The 21,819-nt window shown below is 41.6% G+C and overlaps 1 protein-coding gene and 1 long non-coding RNA gene across 3 annotated transcripts in view; one reads left to right on the top strand and one right to left on the bottom strand.

The window, feature by feature from the left end:
* Positions 1-345: 345 nt before the first annotated feature.
* On the bottom strand, positions 346-1,228 carry LOC306814529. Its single transcript, XR_013777189.1, has 3 exons — positions 906-1,228; positions 486-614; positions 346-390 (listed from the first exon to the last, which is right to left on the bottom strand). It is a non-coding gene; the product is annotated as an uncharacterized lncRNA (long non-coding RNA).
* Positions 1,229-1,371: 143 nt separating this feature from the next.
* Positions 1,372-21,819, top strand: part of PARP8 (poly(ADP-ribose) polymerase family member 8) — a 112,636-nt gene continuing 92,188 nt past the window's right edge. The window contains exons 1-2 of one of the 2 annotated variants that reach the window (XM_079330690.1): positions 1,372-2,359; positions 3,100-3,154. In XM_079330690.1, coding sequence (XP_079186816.1) covers positions 2,269-2,359; positions 3,100-3,154 — 146 coding nt within the window. In that variant the 5' untranslated portion in view covers positions 1,372-2,268. The remainder of the gene's footprint in view (positions 2,360-3,099; positions 3,155-21,819) is intronic. The other variant, XM_079330691.1, reaches the window with a different exon arrangement.

Raw genomic sequence — 21,819 nt, 5'->3', positions numbered from 1 at the left:
GAGGGATAACAGAGACCTTTCCCTACAATGTTCAGGACCAAAACCCCACCAGAATAAATCAAGTTCTGATTAAGTCTTTAAACTGTGATGAAAGGCAAGGCAGCAAACATGGCTGCTGATATTCTAGTTGGAAGAGACAGAAAAACACCTAAAGAAACAGCACTTCTTAACCACCACTGCATCACTTGACAATAAGTGTCTTACTATATTATACTGTATTTTGGGCTACACTGACAATTTCTGTATGCCCTGGAAAATCTTGCTGAGTGAAATCATAGTACCATAGAATGGTTTGGCTTAGAAGGGACCTTGAAGATCATCTAGTTCCAAACCTCCTGCCATGGATTCCTCATGTAAATCTCCAGCTGAAAAGCATTAGGCTGGTGCTCCCTGTAAACAAAGCAGAAAGAAAAAAGTATAAGCTTTTATGGTAAAAAAAAATCTATTCCCAAGTGTATGTAAGTTTTATGCAAGGACAGACCCACATGTAAAACAATCTTGTACAGTTTCCACACTGAAAACTTATCTGGAAGCCTCCCTTCGAGACAAATTATTTTCTTAAGAGGCAGAAAGTCCTATCACATGATGCATTTGAAGTTCCCTTCTATTCCCTCCTACAGATAAGAAAAATTATGGAGTTAATTTTTCATAAAAATACTGTGTTTGTCTTCTGTGTTTTAAATCAATAATACATGATTAATACAGACTTCATAAAAGAAGAAAAAAACCCAGCTACTAGAATGACCGAGTTTAAGAATGAATAATCCATAGGAGCTGTTTAGAGCAGGGTGAATACCTAAAACCTGAATTTTTTTGAATATTCTCTCAATGTCTCATCAAATCTGTTTCTACCTTCAGACCTGGTTTTATTAATTGTAAGCATTGCACTTGGGAGAAAAAAATACCTGGTTTTGCGGACTTGGTGATTCTTCCAAGTTATATTACAGTCATTACTTGTTCTGGACTGGAGCCCCAAACATGTAACTTGGATGAGCGCCCATGCTAGGCACTGGACTTCCCAAGCCCTCTCCCAAATCCCTTACGTCTGGGAGACACTTTTGCAGGAAAATGAGGGGAGAGGAGCGCAATTAACACCACGGTGGTCACAGAGAGGCTCTAAATCCTCCTGTTTCTGTTTCTACGGGCACGCACACCGGTCGATAGGTCGCAGGTAGAGGCTGGCAGGGGCCGGCTCTCGGCTCAGGGTGGGCTGCCGGGCTGTCCGGCCCGGGAAGGACGGGGCACAGCCCTGCCCGCGGTGAGGAGCGCAGCCGCCGCGGAAGAGGCGCGGGGTGCGGCGGCAGGAGAGCCGCGGCGCTCCGGGAGGGCTGCGGGCCCCGCCGGCCGCAGCCGCGCCGCTCCCCCGGCCCGCCGCCGCCGGCCTTGCGCAACACGGCGCTGCCCGCTTCCCCCCGGTGCGGCCGGGGAGCCGCCCCGCCGCCCGCAGAACGCGCTCTTGGCATTTCTCCTTTGCTCGGGAGGCGGCGGCAGCCAGTCAGTGCCTGGGGCCCGGGCGGGCGGAGGCGAGCGCCGGCGGCGGGGCCGGGACCATCGCGTCGGCCGCCGCCTCCCGGGCCGCCCGCACGGCTCTGTGCATCCGCCTCTTCCTCCCCCCGCGCCGCCTCCGCCGGGGGAGCCGGCGGGGGCCGTACGTGCCGGCCGGGAGCGAGGGGAGGGTCTGCGGCTCGGCGTCGCTGCAGCAAGCGCCGGCCCCGCCGCGCCGCCAGGGACCGGGTGCGGGTGCCGCCGCCGGCTCTCCGCGCTGTGCTGCTGCTGCGCGGCGATCGCCGCTGCTGGCGGGAGGGGCAGGGATGTGAGCGGCAGCAGCCGGGTCGGCTTGGCCCCCCCGCCCTTTTTTTTTTTTTTTTTTTTTTTCCTTCCCTTTCCCTTTTTTAATTTTTCTCTCGCCTCCAAAAAAAGACCAAACCAGCCAACCAACCCCAAAAAACCCAGAGGGCGTGGGGGGGGTGGGGGGATCCCGTGTCGCCGCCGCCACCCTCCGCTGGATCCATTGTGAGGAAATTGCCATTCGCCGGCAGCGGTGGCACATCTGGGCGGGCGCATCTGGGCAAACAACATCGGCTCCCGCCGGCTGCCTCCAACGTCCTCCAACCGGCCGAACGGATCTCACCGGGCCGCCGGGGAGGCTCCTGCTCGTCAGCCCCGGGCTCCTTCTTTCGGGCTGAATCTTAGAAAAACCCTGGCAGCGCGGGGGGTGGGGTGGGGTGGAAATAAAGGCTGCTATTTTTTTCCCCTGGGATTTATTTCATGGGGATGTGTTCAAGACAAGAGAGGATTCAGAAGGATATTGACGTTGTGATCCAAAAGTGCAAGGCGGAGAAGGACTGCCTGTTTGCAGGTGAGTTTGTCCCCGGGCGCCAGGTTGGCGGCGCGGATGCTCCCGTCGCCGCCGCCGCGCCCGCCCCGGTCCGCGCTCCCGCCGCGCCCGTGCCCTTCGCCGCCGTTCCCGGCCGCGGGGCCGCTCTCGGACCCCGTCTTCCTCCTCTCCTTCCGAGGGCATTTGAGGGCAGAGGAGACCGGGCGCCGGCCGGGAAAGGGGCGGGCGGGATGGGAGGGCGGCATCCCGAGCTGCGGAGGGCAGCGGTGGCGACACGCAGCACCGGGAGCCCTGGGTCCGTGCCCGAGCTCAGCCCGAGCCGAGCCGAGCCGCGCCGAGCCCGAGCTCAGCCCGAGCCGAGCCGAGCGCGGCGCGGGGGTTCCGCTGCGCGGTGTCGCTGGGGGTTGGTGCCCCGATGCCCGGCCCCAGCCCCAGGCACATGCAGCCGCAGACGGGCCCTGCCCGTGCCAGCAGCTCCTGCCGCCTCCCCTGGGACTCGCGGCGCTGCCGGTCGCGATGAGCCGTCGCCGGAGCCCGGCTGTCGGCTGCCTGTTGCCGTGTGTGACAATGGAATTCCCTGCCGTTGCCATAGCACCGGGCACTTGTTGCGAGGGGCTGGGGGAGATGCTGCATTTCCTCTGGCTCACCCCGACTCCCCTTCCACCGCCCCCGTGTCGGGAGCTGAATGCTGCTCCGCAGCTACTCGGCTACTTCAGCCAAAATAAAGACAAGTTGTAATAAAGCAGCTCTTTGTGTTTCAGATTTCAGGTACTCAGACTCCACCTTTACCTTCACCTATACTGGAGGCTCCAAAAGGTACTTTTTTTACAGTAATGACTCCATTTCCTGGTGGCAGTAAAATGCAGTGGTTCAATAACCTGGCAGGTTTTTTTGTTTCCTTTTCTTTTGCAAGAGGGGTGATTAAATTATCGGCCTTCCTGCAAACATAAACCGAGGAAGAGGTCTGGAGGGAGGTGATGAGAAAGGTGATCCTAGTCAGAGGTTCATTCCTCAGAGTCCTACTGTGTTAAGCTTTTTGTCTTTGTTTTTTGGTTTTTTTTTTCCTCAATTTGTATAGAGACATAGGATTCCTGTCATATGTAAATCTAACAAAAACATTGCAAAGGCATCAATGTGCGGTGTAAACTTAATTCATGTTAAAAACTGAGAAAAGTTAAGATTGTGATAACAAATAGGCCAAATTTCATGTCAGCAGCTTTGTTCGATGCATAAGAGCCATATTTGGTCCCATGGCAGATGCAAGGCACTCTGCAGTTGACCAAATTAAATTCCTGAGACATTAAATGAAATGTCAGTAAACTTAGAAGGCTAAAAAATGTTGTATTGAATGTTTAAATATTATTTTTAAGTGGATCCAAGCTTGTGGTTGTAAATGGAATTGTACCTGTACACATTTTCAAAATATATTTCAGCATTTGTTGTACTTATCGGTTTTCAAAAGCAAATATGTGTAGAAACTTGAACACATTCTTCTGCTTTCCATGATTGTTAGTTATCATTTACTTAATAGGGTGCTAGAAGGAAATGGTAAGTTGGTCTCTTTCAGGTAGATTTTAAAAATTTGATATAGTAAGAAGTTTCCATTTATTTTTTGGTTCCTTTTTTTTCAATAATTCAGTTTCTCTGGTATTTTTGCCAGTTATTTTTCTTTCTCACGATAAATCACATTAAAGTGCTGCATTCTCGTATTCTTTGCAAGTGAACCTGTCAGTGGAGGCAGCACTCCCACAGCCATCAGTGCTCCCTCTGTGCATACTTTGGGATCTGGCTGTAGCACCAGACTCCCAGATGGTCCCCAAGCTCCAGGGTTGCTCAGAAAAATGTTTTCCCATTTCCCTACCCTACTGCTTCCTACTAAAGGAAAGGACAACTTCTGTCATTTTCAGTGAAGTAGGATATTTCACCCAGTAGCTGAGAATCAATATATTTTTAGGTTGCACATGGTATACTTTCACCTTCAGTATTTTAATACATGTTTTGTTTTGGTGTGGTTTTAAGACAGTTTCAAAAGGATTGATACTGAAACACAGGCCACCTCACTTGACATAAGCATCTTAGCATAGGTATGAATTCACAAAACCTTAAAGGTGTGACTGCTGTGTTTAGCTGTAGTCACTTTTGCAAGCAGGGCCTAGCGCTAGTGGGCGAAGGTGATAAGAAGGGAGAGGCGTATTAACTGCTGTGCTTAACTATAGCTGCTTCTGCAAGCAGAGAGCTCGCCCGGTGGGCTAAGGTGATGAGGAGGGAGAGACGTGTTAACTGTCCTAAAAGTCTAGAAAAATGCAAAGTCGTAAGTTCTGTTTTAATATATAAGGAATAGAAGAACGTGATCAATAAAGCATAGTTATAGCAAAGCATAGTGCCAGTCAGGTAAATGTGATGAATATGATAGGAACTGTAGCATGTTTGTAACCCTAAGGTAATGAAACCACAAGTTACATAAGATCCCAGTCCTGGAAACTGTACCTTTTAGATAGGCAAACAAGGGCAGATGCCCTAATTGTGAAAGTATAAAAGCCTGTGTAAAATGAACCACAGTCAGACATGCATGTGGAGGTGCTCACCTCTGCATGTTCTCTTGTCAGTAAAGGTGAGCTTTTCTTCACAGTAGCTGCTGTGGAGTAGATTTCTGTAAATCAATACAGTAAAAACTAGTTAACAGAGACACTGTTTATAATTTAACTAAAATGATTGAATTTGAAAGTTACTTTGGACTATTCTCTAAACCAAATATCATAGCAGGAAAACAGGAAGTTAAACCTGTCAAGTATTTCCATTTTCTGAGCTGAATAAAGTAAAAAGCCAAAGGGCATAACTGATGGTGAGCAAACTGGTTTATCAGTGTTGGAACAAAGTGTTGGCACTTGCTCAATGAGAAACGGAAGAGGGCCTTGCATTGCCTAGCCTTGAGTTTTGACAGGGGTCAGCAATTGCGTAGGAAATAGAGGAAAACCAATCTTAGGACCTTGATGATTCAAACACAGTTGAGAAACAATCCTGATGCTTACAGAAACTGTTGGAAGTTACTTAAAGCACACTCAAATTCCACTTTTCTTTTCACATTTTAAGGACATTTAGAAAGTGTTGGTGTAGAGAAGGGTTTTGTGTTCTCTCTGTTTCTTGTGTTTGCATTGCAATCTAGGAAGTTGTTTTGCAGTATTCTTGGTGGTGTACTGAGTGGCAAGCTTACAGCAGTAAGCTCTCATAAAGTGTGTAAAATGAAAGCTGTTCAGAACAAAACTTCAGCTTCTTCCATCAAAGGTGTGAGAGGGGTTTCTTCTTAGAGGAGGTTCTCGTGGAGCGGCAGCTAAACTGTGATGTGTGCAGCATTAGGGCAAGTCTCCAGTAGCACCAACAGCAGTGACTTATGCATGGTAGCAGTTTAGGAGAGCACAAGGTCATCCTAGAACCTTCCTTTTGGACTTTGGGTATGAGTGTTTTCTTGCTAACGCTGCTGCAATTGTGCCCTTCCTGTGTGATAACACCGTTTTTTGATTACTGCCCTCATGAGTTATCCTGAAATGATACAGCCTCTTTCAGATCATGGTCATGGACTCATTGGCCTTGCTTCAGATACTCAGCCCAATGACTTTTGTTTTTTCCATCCACAGGAGCACAAGTATTAGAGTAATGGGCAAAGGAGTGGGTGTTCACTGGATGGGTGTTCAAACCAAAAAAAGATTTTAATGGATAAGATTAGAAATGGTGTGTAAGGAAAATTTCAGTACTTAAATATTAATTATTAGCTGTGCCTGGAACTAAGAATTTTTCATGCTTTGTTTCCTTTAAATATTTTTTTTTAGGTCAGTGTGTAATAAAGCCTTGGTTTAGCCGCAGTGGTTACATGGAAGAGCAGAAGCCCTTGAAAGAAGGCAATCTGTTTGAGAAGCAGGATTCTTTGGCAAATGACAATACTAGCAAGTTAAATATCTCTCTGAGGTTTCCTCAGCATACTGTAGTTGCCTCTAGCACCCATTATGTCTGTTTTTCAGTGATCTTAATATATAAACCTAGATCTAGATTCACAGTACATCCATGGAAGTCAGTGTACCAATATTAACTCAGTTATTAAGAAGACCTGAGGTTTATTTATGTGGTTTTTTTCTTCAAACTGCTACATTTATCTGTGTGAGATTGTTTTTCTTGGGACCAGTTTCTCAGACTTTATCTGATTTTTCCCTTGTTGCTTGGATTGATTGCACAGCCTATTCCTGCCCTTTTGAAATGTTAAGGTAGTACATAAGCATGCTGCAGATCCATCCAAATAGATAAGCTTGATACAGAAGACATTTATTATTGCTTGTGTGGAGTTAACTTGTAATCCTCTAGTGAAGTAATAGTAGTTCAGACAGTCCTTTTAGACTGTATTCCCTGATGCATTAAGTTCCTGCTTCCAAGTTATTAGATCTGTTTGTCACTGCAGAGATGTGACCTCTTTTGGGAAGGTTGTAATTAGCAATTTATTAGTAAAAGCACGTCTTTGTGCATAATATGGACACTAAATAGAGGGTAGATTGTTTATCAATTTAATATTTTTAATTTCATTGTCAGGAAGCAGTAAGTAGGTTGATTTATAAAAAGAGGCGTTCAGTCAGGTGCTGTGACTGTGCAAGATTTACTCTCCTTTAGCTTTATCTAGAAGAAAAATTTAAAATTACTCTATTTTAATGGTTTTTTTTTCTGCGGGATCTGAAACAGATACTAAATTGTGAAGATGTGGAGTTCTCCATTTTAAAAGAATCTTTTCCTTTTTCTGTCTGTGCATGACACACTGTTCCTCCAGAAACTGTGCAGACTGAACGGATCTGCTGATCTGTCATCTTTCAGATAAAAATGAATGCTGCCCTGAAGTTGTTTTCACTTTGTATGTCATTTGACATGCTTTACATAGAAGCAGTGCTTGGTTGTCCTGAAAAAATATATTTTCTCTTCTTAGTATTTTTATCACCCTGCTTTTTTTTTCCTCTGAGGCTAAACAAGGACATCATATCATTCCTGAAATGCTTCTTCATTCAAATATGTTAACTCCCACTGGCAATGAAGGACAATGATGATAAGATTGTGCGTGAGAACTAATAATGAGATCTAATACTGCACATATTGCAAATAAACTAGATAACACCTGAACATACAGATTAATTTTGCCAGGAAAGTTCTTATCTCCTATTCATGCAGTGGACTTATGTTCTGCCTTCTGTACTTCAGCACAGTGATTGTAACAGTGGCAGTTCTGAGAAAGCAAGGAAATTTTGGTCCAAAGTATTTGTTTATCTTTGCTTGACATAATGGTGGTTTGTTATTTTACATGGTTTTTGTTTTGAATATTTGGCTTTTTGTGTTTTATTCAGGATGTTATTGTAGTATCAGAAGCTTTCATGTAAAATGATGAGTTAATTTCCACTTTGCTGTAGTAGCTAAGCATTTCTCAGATAAGGAACTGTGCCACTGTAAGAATGACTGTGTTACTTGTAACTTTATAGCTAGAGATGAAACCAGTGACTGAAGTTCTGGCACATATGTCCACCAGGTGTTTAAACTGCATGATGATAAATAGCTACAGATAACCTTTTCCTCCCCTTTTATGGTATGCTCTATTGCTGCTTTCCTAGATTTATAAAACTGCCTACATGAGAGGTTCCATTTGGTGAAGAATTTTGAAATTCTGGTGTAATTCTGGTAACACTGAAGTCATTGGAACACAAAGTTGTGAAGAAAAACACTTTTGGGATAAATGATATGTGTCTTAATATTGATGTTCAATTTATGTAAAATATAGGAAGAAATAGAAAGCTGAAAAAACAGTTCTTGAACTAAAACACATAATTGTGTCCATCTGAAAATAGCAAAATGAAACACATTTGTTTGGTTTGTTTTCTTTATTTCCAAAACCATGTAGTTTAACACCAGCATCTTTAGCTCCTCTGTCAGGTTCATTACATAGCAATGTTCTTACTGGCTGTGCAAGGATTGGAAGGGGAAGGTTGGAATGCTCCTTTTGGAAACAGTGGTAGCTTACATAAATGAAAGTATGACTTAGGAAGGTGAGAACTTGATTTTAATGGAATCCATTGCCCTGAAAGGTTTTTCTTTAGATGTAATCAGTTTTATGCACAGCCTAGGAAGGCCTGGTGCAAGACAGTTCATCTCCTGGTGCTGACGGCTGTGTGCAATTTTGTGTTCAGGTTATTGAGTAGGTCATTACATTCCTCAGATTTGCTCTTACTTACAGTAAGAGAGGGGTGAAAACTAGATACACAGCTTTTACCTAGCCTGCTTATTGCTATTTCAAAATACCGAGGAATTTCTGCATCTTTCAATTTTAAATTTCCTATCAAATAGGGCTTAACACTTTTTGCTTTTACTATGCCATTTCCTACACTGTTTCCATGAGAGGGAAGTCTGAGGCATAAGATGGGAAACTAGTTAACAATAACATGGCAAGAATTGTGATTTTCATTTTTTCACTAAAGATTCTGTGAAGAAGACAATGTTGAATGCAGCCTTGGGTACTTAAAAAAAGCACTTTTGGGTCAGGTGTTACTTAAAATTCAGTTTTAACATCTCATCTGAGATTTTGCATTCTATGAGCTTCTGTTAAAATACCTTCATTCTGACTTTATACTACTAATAATATTGTCTGTGTGCAGTATGTACACGAAACCTATTCATACATTCCTATAGACAGTTTTTTGGTAAGTACTGCAGGAAATTCAGTAGGTGTGATTTAATATATTGCTCATCCTAGAAAGAAATCTGGTAGAACACAGTAGTAAAAGTGCATCATTAAGCACAATGTTAAAGAGTTGTGAAAAACAAAATCACAGTGTTACTGAGTTGCCTTATTTTGCTGGGTTTGTGTCTGACAGCTCCTTCTTGCCTTGCTAGTAAAAAGTCTGTCTGAAATTAACTTTGTCCCCATCACTACATCATGTAAAAAGCATATACCTCAGGGAGAGCATCTCTGCAGGCCTGGTGAAGCAAGTTGCTGTCCTTTTTCTGGCCTGGCTTTTGTAAGTGTCAAGCTGCCACACCACATAGCAGTCTTGGTATTAACAAGGGTTGTTTACTTTTTATAAAAGAATCAGAATTTTTATTGCAGGTGTTTTTACTGAACAAATGTATGCACTGTTTTTTGAATGGTTTCCCAGCACAGAGTTTGGGACAGTGTTTGAATCAGTACAGAAAACAGTTCAGTAACGCCTTTCTCTACTTTCATCACATATTTTAACATATTAGTACCTAAAAATAAACCTGTAGGCTGTCACTGTTAAAGTGTTAATGTGATAAGACAAATAAATTTGAAAGCAGAGTTCACTCTGCCAAAATTAATTTAGATCATTTTTCTCTATATTGGGACTAATGCCATTTCTGCCTTTTCCTGTTAGTCTCTACTAATTTCCCATAGATTTCATTGCTCATAAATAAAGAGCTGAAGATACTTATTGTCATATTTTTTTCCACAAATTACTGACTGTGTAGAATGTGAATTCTCATTTGAATCAGTCTAACCACTCCCAAATCAAAATAGTTTCAGCACCTAGAGTGAAATTAAATTTAAACTTGATGGGAGAGTTCACTTACAACTAAGAAAGGGATGAAATGTGATTAAATCTAAAAAACTGTCCAATGTATAATTCTGCTTTGGCATTAAATAAATCCTGTGGAAGAGGACAATGTATGTCCTCCTTGCTACAGGAGGCTGAAGATTTTTACACCTGTTTCATGGAATGTACCTCTTATGAGGAGAAGGAGCTCCTTTGTGGCATCCATCCATCCAACTTCTATGAGAGGAAGAGCAGGAAAGAGCCTTGAGTAAGGAACAGGGGCAATTGTTTTTTTGTTTGGTTTTTTTTTTTTTTAATCAGAGTTCTGGGAGTTTTGCATAAAAAGTTGTATTGCCCTGCTGCTAGGGCATCCAAGTAAGTCATGGTTTTATGTGTGCTTCTGCAAGGCAGCAGGCAGAAAACAGCCTTGATCCAGTGCTGGAGGGTGAGCATCTTTCTGTAGCTTCCTTGAAGGCAGAGGATCTGTGTGAGCCTTCCTTGTCTTCTCCTGTCTGTCATATAAGATGGTGGCATATCCTGGCAATTCGGATGGAACTGAATTGTTCCAAGGGAGAGGTCTGTATTGCTCAGTGGGAGCCTGTCTGGAGCCAGGAATTAAGGGCAAAGAGGAAGCTCAGAGAAACTAGATAACCCTTCAGAAGATTCTTTCCAGCCAAAGGCATTGGTCAGATCTAAAAGGGCAACAGCACGTCACCTGGATAATGAAATGTACTGTTTGCCAGGACAGAGTGCAGAAAATGGTTACCATTTGTACAAAATAGTATATAATTAAAGGATAAGTTTCTTTCAAATAGTGCAGCATTCTGCATTTCATCTTGTGCAGCTTGCTATCTTCAGATCTTGTTGCTTTAAATAAGTGTTCCATTTTAAGTCTATAGAGAAGAATTTTTCACATTAAGAGCCAAGCTAGAAGACAGGATTACTTTGTGCCATTAAGCTGTCATGTTTCTACTCAAAAGTTTGTAAGGTGTTTGTGACAGACACTGTTTGCTCTCAAGTAGCAAAAATGAGCCCATTTGAGGTCATTGGCTTTTTTTGGCAGATTACTTTTGTGTGTGTGTGTGTGTGTGTGTGTGTGTGTGTATGTGTGTCTATCATCACTCATTCTTGCTTATTCTTCCCCCTTAATGCTGAAAAAGTCATCTTGGACAGGGAGATCTCACCCTAGAATACTCACACATACAGTAAAAAATTAAAATAATTGTGATGTTCTTCTGTGAGTCTGGAGTTGATAAAGGTGTTCAAACCAGGAAGCACCTCATTGTAATAAAGGTGCCTGTTGATAGTCAACTTCTTGATCTGATTTACTGCTCTGAGTCTAGAGTAGCTCTGCTGATGTGATGAGCTCACTTGTGTGCACAGTGATACTACTGAATATTTGATTTTGTGCTGACTACTCATGGTGAACCGCAGTTTGAATGATTTTTTTCATCTGAGTAGGGGAAATTCTGAAGACCAGAGTTCTGTTTCCTGTCATCTTTGCAGATGTTTTCTCATTCTTGAGTACTTTTGTGGATGGTTGGAGAGCTGCAATCTGTCATGAAAAAAGCTCTGTTTCATGCATGCTTACCAGGTTGCTGATGTTGCTGAGGGCACAGACAGATGGCCAGTTGTAAAACTCAGGCTCCTCCTCTGTCTTTTTAGCCTTAGCACCTGGAAACCTGGTTGTCACAGGGTCATCTTTTAAGGATGTCATCTGCTGGGCCACATGAAAAGCCTCTTTGTCTGTCATTCAGTCAGAATCAGTATCAATACTTAAGTCGAGTCTGAAAATGGTTCAAGGTCTTTTTGTATGTGTAACTCATTAGTTGAAAGAGAAATGATGATTTCTTCTGAAGGACTATTCAGTGAAAAAACCTAAAAGGATCATACTGATTTTGTTTATATTTTAGCCATATGAAATCTGGTAATTTCAGTATATATTTCTACAAAACAGTGAAAACATAGGAAAGAAAAGTTACACAGTATTTTAGACCAAAAAACCATGACCTTCAGGTGTTAAAAACTTCTGGAAAACATACTTGTTTTATGCCTTAGTGCAGCAGTTACAGGCGCTATCAATAGCCTTCCATTACAGACAGGGACTTATATAAAGTAGTTTACTGTTTTAATGCAGTCCTATGAATATTACATGAACTCTTTTATACATGGTTGTAACTGTAGTAGAGTTACAGCTGAAAACTGAACATACTAGTTCTGTTCTTTTAAGAAAGTGTAATGTTAAAGAATTTTATTGCTGTGAAGACTTTTAACCATTCTGTAGAACAGCTTGTTAGACTTGGCATAAAATTTCAATACTAGTATTTTGTAGGCTCACACTGAAGAAGCACTATTACAAGAATAGTGAAATTGATATGTTTAAGTGACAACAGGAGGAACATTTGATTTTGCCTTTGGTATACACTCCTGCTTTCTACATGTTCTCTGTGCCAGATTTAGCTGTTGTTGGAATTTTTACAGAAAACTTCAATGTTGCTTAAAGCATTAAGCAAAACTACTATGGCCATCTACCAGTTCAGTTTTCATTAAACTATTTTGCCGTGTAATCTAAGGACATTTACAGTGCCATGTTTTAGCAGTTGCATTTTATTTGTTCATTTTGGTATTCTACTTTTAAATGATGAGTTGTGAGTGAGTCTAATACTTCTTTGGTTTCATCTAGATACAGTGAATTAGAAGAATCAAATTCTGCCTGTGAATCACTGATGGGGAGGATGCAAGCACAGGGAGACTCCAGGCTCTTTTTGTACCTGAATTTATATCTTACTCATAAGCATTTACTTGTTAGGGATTGTCACTCTTGTGATGAATAATCGCTTATTATGTTATTTCTATGTTTAAACATCAATGATTAGATATTAAAACATAATACTTCACTAAAATGTATGCCTTTATTTAAAACACAAAGAAATACATTCATCCTGCAGTTCAGCAGAAGACTGACCTTTGCCAAGGGCAACAAACACAAAGAGATATGTTGGGTAAATACCTTCTATATCTAGCACTGTCTGGCTTCAAGGCAGACATGGATATGTGGAAGATGCTCTCCTCCCAGTGGACTCCTAAGGATTAGGCATTTGCCATCTCTGAAGAGAGCAGGAGTTGTAGTTAAATGAGTCAGGATAAAAATTACAAAAGCTATTGGTTTTATGGTGGATATAAATCGATCACTGTTTGGGGTCAAGAAAAGCTGTCTACAGTCTTTACTTATTTCACCTATTAGAAAGGCATAATCAGCCAGCAGGACAGTGAGTCAAGGCTTTGACTGGAAGACCATTGTGAAAGGTGGCCTGTCTTATGTGGCATGGCAATTTTTAAAGCACATTTCCAGCATATCTCACTGTGTGTAAGTTGCAGAACTTTTGACATGAATACTGAGCAGGTCATCATAAATCGCTGGCATTAATGAGTATTTTGTCCTTCTTGTGTCTGCTTATAACTTATTCCTGTCTTTATTTTGTCCCACATTAACTTCTCTGTTATACTTTTTCTGATGTAACATTATTACCATATTCTCAGCTAATTTAAATTGACAAATTGCCATGGAATTTGGTAAAGTCATGCCAACTTACAGCATTGCGGACCTGTCTATAATTATATTCGTCTTGTTAAGGAAGTTTAAATAGAGAAAAGCTAAATATAAATGTTATCTTCTTTGACTTCTAATAAAAAACTTTAGTATATGCAAGATTAGTTATGTACCAAAGTGAAATTATGTATTATTTATGTTTGCATTTAGGTGACAAGTAAGGACAAGTTTCATCAAGGCTGATAAAGTGAGATATAGAGTAGGAATAGCTTGTGTTGAAGTGGGGAGGACCAAAATGATGCAAGGATGCCTGAAGTGATAGGGATTCGAGATGTTCTGGATGCACACAGCAAACAGGTGTTCTCAGCAGTGTGTCAGGTTTGCACGTGGTGCAGCTTGGCACACACCACCAACAGTGGTCTCTTTGTTTGCAGTGGTGAGCTGAACTTGGCAAAGCACTGACCGGTTTGTTTGTAATGTGGGTGTTCCCATGAGCTGCCTCTGGCACAAGGAAGACCTTGTCCCACAGAAAATACCACCTCTGCTCTTCCCCTTGGGCAATAATGATGACTTCAGTCTGCAGAACTTAGAGAAAGTTTGACATCTCTGGCTATTTTCATTTTGTTTGTGCCACTGGGGAGTATAGTCTCCTTGAAATTGTCTTCCTATTTCTTCCTGACTTGTCATTTTCCACCTTCTTTCCTACAGCATTTTGTTTTCCAGAGGTGCTCTGTGTACTGATTCATTCTCACAAAAACTGCTGGTTTTTGTGTTCATATTATTGAAGCAGATGGACATGAAACAGTTGGCATTACAGAAGTGTGCCATGAAGGTTAAAAGCATGGAGCAGCTGTAGACCACACATCTCCCAATTCTTTTCAGTTTAGATTCTGAAATGCTTGTTGCAGTTCTTTGGAAGTTTCACCACAATAAAGGATGCATGTGTTAATTGCTGTGTGGCTAGGGAAAAAAAACCCAGAAATTACTGCTGAAATAATTGCAGTTGCTGCCTGAGTTGTTTGCTAGTTTAGATTTAAAAGTCCTTTTAAGCTGGGGTGTTCTGTGTTTTCTCTTGTACCTAAGTAAGTCTAAACAGCGATGTTCAGAGTGGTATGTATTTCAGATCTTTAACTGTAGATAATGCACAGGTGTAAGAGTGAATTTTAGCTTGAACCAGTAGGAGTTGTATGCTCTTGGCATTATAAAAAATGTAAAATAGAATGGCAAAGCAAATAAACCCAATGTTGCCTTCACAGTTTCCTGTTCTTCATGTTACAGGCTCCTTACTCTTTAGCAAGCAACCCTCTGTGGACCTTTGTGAGTGTCTGTCCAGTAACTAGTTTTTAATTCTGTTCCCCTAAATAAAGGAAATCTGATACTTCTATTAGTAACAGTGCACAGTTCATGAGGCACATGATGCTCTTAATTGTCACTTTGAATACTGAGGGTGTTCAGTACTCACTTTGGCGATTGTGACAATGTTCTTTTCATATATATGGTCGGTAATAGGACTGCTTGATAGTGACTTTTTGCTCTCTGTAATATTTGAGCTTCCCTTGGTTGGATTATGTTTTTATAATTGTATGTCACAGATGAATTACTTGTCCTGTTAGTGTAGTCCTGATTGTGAAGCTTCACTGGTGCATACTGGATATCTTGGGTATGTCTGTGATTTTTTTTAAGGGTCAGGCTTGAAAAACAGGTTTGCCTGTTGTGCAGGTCACCAGCCCCAAAGGCAGAGGGTGAGTGAGATGTGCACCCTTCACACAGGATCTGTAGTGCCCGGGAAATCTGCTGGGGGATGTACCAGAAAGTGGAAAGTGGAGGGGTGAGCCATGGGCTGTGCCTGCACTGCTGTGTGAATGGTGGGAGTGTGAAACTCTTGTGCATGCACCCTCCCCAAAGGCTGCTCTGTCACCTCCATTGGTGCACTGGGACCCACTGTCCTTTTCAGAGCTTGCAGAGCAGGACAGAGAACCACCCCAGGCGAGCTCTGTGGGACAGGGCTGACAGTCTGCCATGGGAGCTGTGCTCCAAAAGAATGCTCTCCTCCACTCTCAGGGCAAGGGGGGCTTCTAGACTAGGGGCAGGCTGGCAGATAGCAAACCCCTGCAGGGCTGCTTGGTGGAAGTCAGGTCAAGTAAAATAAATTAACTTCTAAAAAATAATATTGAGGCTGGGAGAAACCTTTTGTTGCCAGCAAAAAGCTTGAAGGCAAATAGAAGGAATTCTCTGAGTTCAGTATCAATGAAATCTGGGAAGAAAGGAGGTGAAGAAGGATCACAGATTTTTCTTATTGCCTCTGCTTCCCAGAGGTCTTGGAGTCCTTCAAGCTAAGCATAAATTATTTGCTACTGAAGAGGAACTACATAGGAAGTATCTCTTTGGCACTGCTAATTTTGTGCAATAATCTAGCATGAACCAACCTGCAGCATATGCACAGTGCACTCCAGAACATACCCAGTGTGTGCACACACATTGATTTTTGGCAAGTGGTATCAGCTTTCTCATTAGCATTCTGTCCTTTCTCAGAGGATTTATAGATCTGAATACATCTGAGCTCTTCATAATAAGTTTTTTTCCCTTCCATTTTTTTCTGGTTCAAATCTGTGTGTTTTTTAAAATACACATGCAAATGAGTTTTGCTGTTCATTTCCCAGTTGGGTTGTCACAATGGCCCTGAGGCTGGGAGAGGTTTTGCAGTATTGCTTAGAGTGTTGCTGATGTGTGACTGAAGGTAGAAGATCCTTGTCACAGGAAGAGGTTCACTGTTTCCTTTTTGTTGCTGCTGCTGTTGCATGAAGGACTACAAAACCGAAATCAGGAGGAAGTAAGGCAAAGAAAGACCACAGGTCAATATTCAGCTCTGTTACATCAGTTTAAGATACAAGCCTGCTTGTGTGGGGCAAGGCATCTCTAATAGTTGCACAGCAAGGACAGAGTAAGCTGTGCTTTCCTCTACAATTTACATACATTAAAAGACCTAAGGACAATGAAAATACATGTTTCCCTGTTATCTGTTTACCTCTTATTGTCTTTGAGGTGTTTGTAATTTATTCTTAATGGCAGCAAATAATTTCAGCATGAGTTTGAAGCTGGATGCGTTATGTGCTATAGTAGTGTTATTTCCTTAAGACATACAATGCCAGGTTTTGTCTTATTTTAATTTGAAGGACTTGAGTATGACAAATGCCACACTTAATTCAAATTTTCTAACTAAAATTCAAAAAATAGTATTTTATGCATCTGGCTGATGTGTATTCAGGGGTCAGATAGATAAAACAGTTGCACTGTTCTACCCCTAAGGTCCTTAAGTTCATTGCTGGGTGCAGCCCATGGCTCTGCAGTGGCACATTACGCCAGTGATTGGAACATTAGCTGCTACTGACTGAGTGAGAATCCTTTACAGCTCTCAAACTTGAGTGATTTCAATGTCTAATGATTGCAACATGCTTATGATTAACTGCATAATATCCTGGCCTGAAAAAATACTTGGTTGGTGAGGTGAAGGCTGAGTGGCCTGGGAATTTCCTGTCTAGATTGTTCAATTTTGAAGTCACTTGGTCAGAACTGCTGAGGTTTTTATTATTGTACTTGGTAAGTTTCCGAGATTATCACAAAAAAATTTTCATTTTGCTGCTGATCAGTATATGTTGCCTGAAACAGAATATATGAAAAGTTTCTTCATTTAACCTGATCCTTTCTACCTCTGGACTATGTAAACTGATGAGATGACATAAACCTAACGAAAAAGAAAGCATGGTTTAGTTTCTTTTATATGGACATTTTTTACATTTACTATTCCATTTTTTCAGTTAAAGTTTATTGGAGTAATTGAGGCAAATATTTAACTTTTGGCAAAATTTAATTTTGAAACAGTCCCGTTTGTAGTTAAAATTGCTTTGATTATATCTGTAGCTGCAATCATTTGTGTAAAGTTGAAGCAATGATACTGGCTTTATTTGCACTCTAAGCACCTATCCCAGTGTATTTGCTCAGCCATCTATCTAGCTAACTGCCCCTCCTTATGTTTAGGCATAATATATATTGATTTACAGAAGCTCAAGTTACTTCCTGATTCCTTAATATAATTTGAATATTCAGTTTACATTATTTCATAACCAGCTGCTTCACAGTTACATTTAGTAAAGAGGTAAATGAGCCTGCAGAGATGTCTTACAAAATAGCATGGTAACATTCATCTTTTAAAATAAAATCTAGAACTTTATTTTCCACTGACAGAGAAGATGGATGAACGTGTGTGACATTTGGGTCAGGAAAGCTTACACTGGTTGGTCTTTTGAATAATTTGCAAAGTAACTTAAGTGGAACTTAGTCAGGTGTTGGGAAGGAAATACTCAGGTCTTAGAGCAGCTATCTTGTAAGGTGTACTGGCTTTTCTGTGGTTCCTATGCACTGGAGCTGACAGAATGGGGACCCAGCTGTGGGTGGGGCTGTCAGGGTGCTGAGGAGGGGCTTTGCCAAGAGAATGTCTTGAGGTGTCCAGCACTTGCACTCCCAGGGAATTTAGATACTTGGCTCCTGTCTGGAGTCATGTAGCATTAAGAGATCTATGCAGGCCCTTTTTGTTTCAAAATATTACTAAATGTTTTATTCCAGTGGTTCCCCTCCATTCAGTGGTGTATGATCCTGATCTGTTCCCAGGGTAGGGTTGTCGTGGTGCTCAACTGTGAGACAGCACAATCCAGCCCCACAATTAGGCTGCACTGGCTTGGAAATAGAGCCTAAAAATTTCTTAAAACCTCTGTGTTGTCAGTCCTTTCCATTTTTTACCTTTTACCTTTTCTAGTCTTTGGTCTCAGGATCCCTAAATCCTTGTGTAAAGATTTTTGGGTATGACTAATTGTGTAGGGCTGCTTGGATGCTGGCAGCTTGGATTAATGCTTTGGAGCAGCAACATTGGTGCATGTGGCTGTTAGGAATGGAGATGTCAAAGACCTTTTAGTGAGCATTCAGTCTTCTGTCTCCTGGGTCAGCTGAAGAGTTCTTTTGGTAAAGTGAAACTCTGAGTTTGACATAGGTTCCTGTATTTTTCAAGTCTTGTCCTAATGTAGCTTTGGTGAATGTTTCGTGATTCAGTGAATGGTGTTGTCTCATTCCATTATTGAATCTACAGATGAAAATGACATCAGAGGGTGTCTCTGGCTTTTTGGAGTTTTTTGGGGTGTTTTAGGAATAATGATCTTTCGTTGCCACATGTCCAGCCTCACACTTTTGAGCAGCTACGCAGAGTGGAAACCTTGAGTCTGAGCACAGCTCAGGTTAGACACACAAAACCAGTGCTCAGGTGGGTGTGCTGGAGCTGCCTTACTGGTGGGGAGCTGGGTATGGGTGCACAGAAAGCAACAATCGGGAGGCAGCGCGGGAGAAACGGAACTGGAGGTGGCTGGGTGTTCGTAGAAAGGGCAACAAGGAGATAAACATATGATTTGGAGGGGAAATGGAAAGGTAGGTGTGAGAGCTAGAGTCACAGACAAAGTGCTGCCAGTATGAGCGTGTGAGGAAAGATGGTGTTTGAGGGAAAAAGAAAAGTAACACTCTTGAGAAAAAAAAGGAGAGGAACGTGTTACATTCTGAGGAAATGTAGCATTTCATATTGAAATAATTTAAATCGGCTAGGAATAAAGGGAAGAATAAACTTTGATGCTCTAGGAAGAAAATGGACTACACAACAATGAAATAGAGTAAAAATCAGAATCTGTGAGTGCATATGTATTCAGTGCTGCTGTGTGGAAAAAAACAGGTTTTATCAGTATATCTTATGGACAGAAGTCTGCACAGACAGATACCTGGAACATCATCTTTCTGTTACCATCAAGTTCTTGATGTAAAGCTTGAGGCCTCCAGGTCTGGCAAATAGGTATATATTTTTTTCATGTGGGTAAAAAGATAGTCTTAATTAGTCTGATTCTTAGAAATAATTGGCCCATTTTGGATTTTAATTTTTTAAAAAAAGAAAACTAAAGATAATCTGTTGGAGGAAGTTCCTCCCAAACATTACAGTTTGATGTAATCATAGGATGTTTTTAATGGTGACCACAATCAGGTTCAAAATTGGATTTAAATTAATTTGTGTCCCTATAGCTTGTAAGTGTGATTGCAAACTGTAATATAATCACTAGATCTAGCTGGCTGAACTAACATTTTCGTTTCAGGCAAACTATTTAAAATTGAGTTAATTATGCAAAACCATTTGGGTGTATATAGCATAGGTTTCTTATTAAAATACTTTACTTTCTTGTCTGCAGTGTGAAAACAAGATACTTGCATATTTGTATGCATAAAGTTGAAGCATTTGTAATGTTTGTAACATCTGTCAGTGGGATTTTAAATAAGGATTGTAATCCAGATTCTCATAAATTTACTCATATAACAGGTTACTACAGGGAATAATCAGATAAGAGTTCACGAGGCATGCAGTGATGCTTTAGGATTTTAGCTTTTGTATTTTTCATATATTTGTAGTCAATCTAATTCTTTAGTATATAACTCTAAAATCCTTTATGGAGTGTTAGCTACAGCTTTCCCGTTTTGGTCAGACAAAACAATTCTTCTCTAATCCTGGGAATCAAGGACACCTTACTGTCTCTTGCCCTGAGAAATGTAAACAAAAGTGATTAGGGGGGAGCAAATTAGGAGTAAATGACTTCATTATCTGAAACTGTAATTGCAAGGTTAACCCCCAATATGCAAATGGACCAAACTTAAAAGGTGTGAAAACCCATGACCCATCGTCCAGTTTTGGGTGTAGCCCCTGGGTGGCCTGTCTGCACTAAATGTGCCAAAGGCCCTTCAACAAGTATAACCACTTTTCATTCTCTTAATTTTGTCTGGCCTCTGTTTTTAGGTAAGCCCAGAAAGGCATCAGCAGTAGTACCTGGGAACTGTGTTGGGCCACAGTGGGGTGTGGGCCTGTTGCTGGTCCTGCTAATGCATATTTTAAAAGAAGCTGTCACAGTATTCAGAAAGTAACACCTGAAACAAGACTGGTTATCATTGGAAATGATATAATGGTTATCATTAATGGTTTTCAAAGTTCCTTCAAAGCTGGAGATGCACGTTTGTTCTGGGGCCTGCATGAGTTGAAATGGAGAGGGAAGATAAGAAAAGCATACCTGGATGTATTTGAAGTTTCACATAAAGACTTGGAAATGCTGCTATATGAAATCCAAGTTCACAGCACATACTCCTGTGTTAGGAGCATAGTCCTTTTGCTGTCCCTGTGAATCCCATGGGGTAGCTCAGCCCCATGGAGCATTGCCAGTCACTTGCTGGCCCCAGCCAGAGTCACTTGGGGTTGACTGTGCTGCTGTGCCCTCTCCTGGACTCTTGCCCACCCCCACTTACTGCTCTGTGCAGCAATACCTAGCAGAGTCCTGCTATACAGCACTGCATATCATAGAATCATAGAATGGTTTGGTTGGAATGGACCTGAAATAGCATCTTGTTCCAGGATGGGCAGGGACACTTCCCTCTACACCAGGTTGCTCAAAGCCACACCCAGCCTGGTGTTGAGCACTACTAGGGATGGGGCATCCTCTTTAGGCAACCTATGCCAGTGTCTCACCACCCCTCATAGTGAAGAATTTCTTCCCAATACCTAATCTAAACCTACTGTCTTTTTGGTTTGAAGCCATTCTTCCATGTCCTCTCCATATCTGTTTGTGTAAAAAATCACTTTCTGTCTTTTTTTTTTTCTTCAGTCACTGCAGGGCTACAGTGGGATCTCCCCAGAGACTTCTTTTCTCCAGTCTAACCTCTCAACTCCCTCAGCTCATATGTATAGAGAGGTGCTCCTAACCCTGTGATGGTTTTTGTGGCCTTCTCTGGACCCACTTCAAAAGGTCCACATCTTTCTTGTGCAAATGGTTCATCATCATCTTTCTGAGGAACTTGAATTTCCTTTTGATATTTTGCCATCTCCTTGTTGTAGTCTCCTTGCACTCAACCCTACATGAAAGAGTTGGACTGGTCTCTTCTGGTCGCATACCCAAAACACAGCATTGCACAAGCTATTGTGAAGAAAATTAACTTGAGCCCAGCCAAAATCTGTACAGTACCATACTTTCACATGTACAATTCAAGGAACAGGTAGAACATAAACTAATATGTCTCAGTCTGCATTGCCAGTGGCTTTTCTGGGAGCTTTTCTCCCTCCAGGAAGAAGGAAATAAGTTGGTAATTATTCACAGCTCAGCAAGTCCCTTTCTGCCCTCACTAACAACATGTGAATTGTGAACAACTTCCTTTGAAATCAATAAAGTTTGCAGGAATTATAACAAAGCAAAAAGGAGAAACTTATTTCATCTTCCATGCTTTCTTTCCCACAACTTAGTTTGCAGATC

The sequence above is a fragment of the Erithacus rubecula genome, assembly GCF_903797595.1.
Source record: "Erithacus rubecula genome assembly, chromosome: Z".
NCBI lineage: Eukaryota > Metazoa > Chordata > Aves > Passeriformes > Muscicapidae > Erithacus > Erithacus rubecula.
The sequence above is the reverse complement of the archived record's forward strand: the minus strand, read 5'-3'. Positions and strand labels throughout refer to the sequence as shown.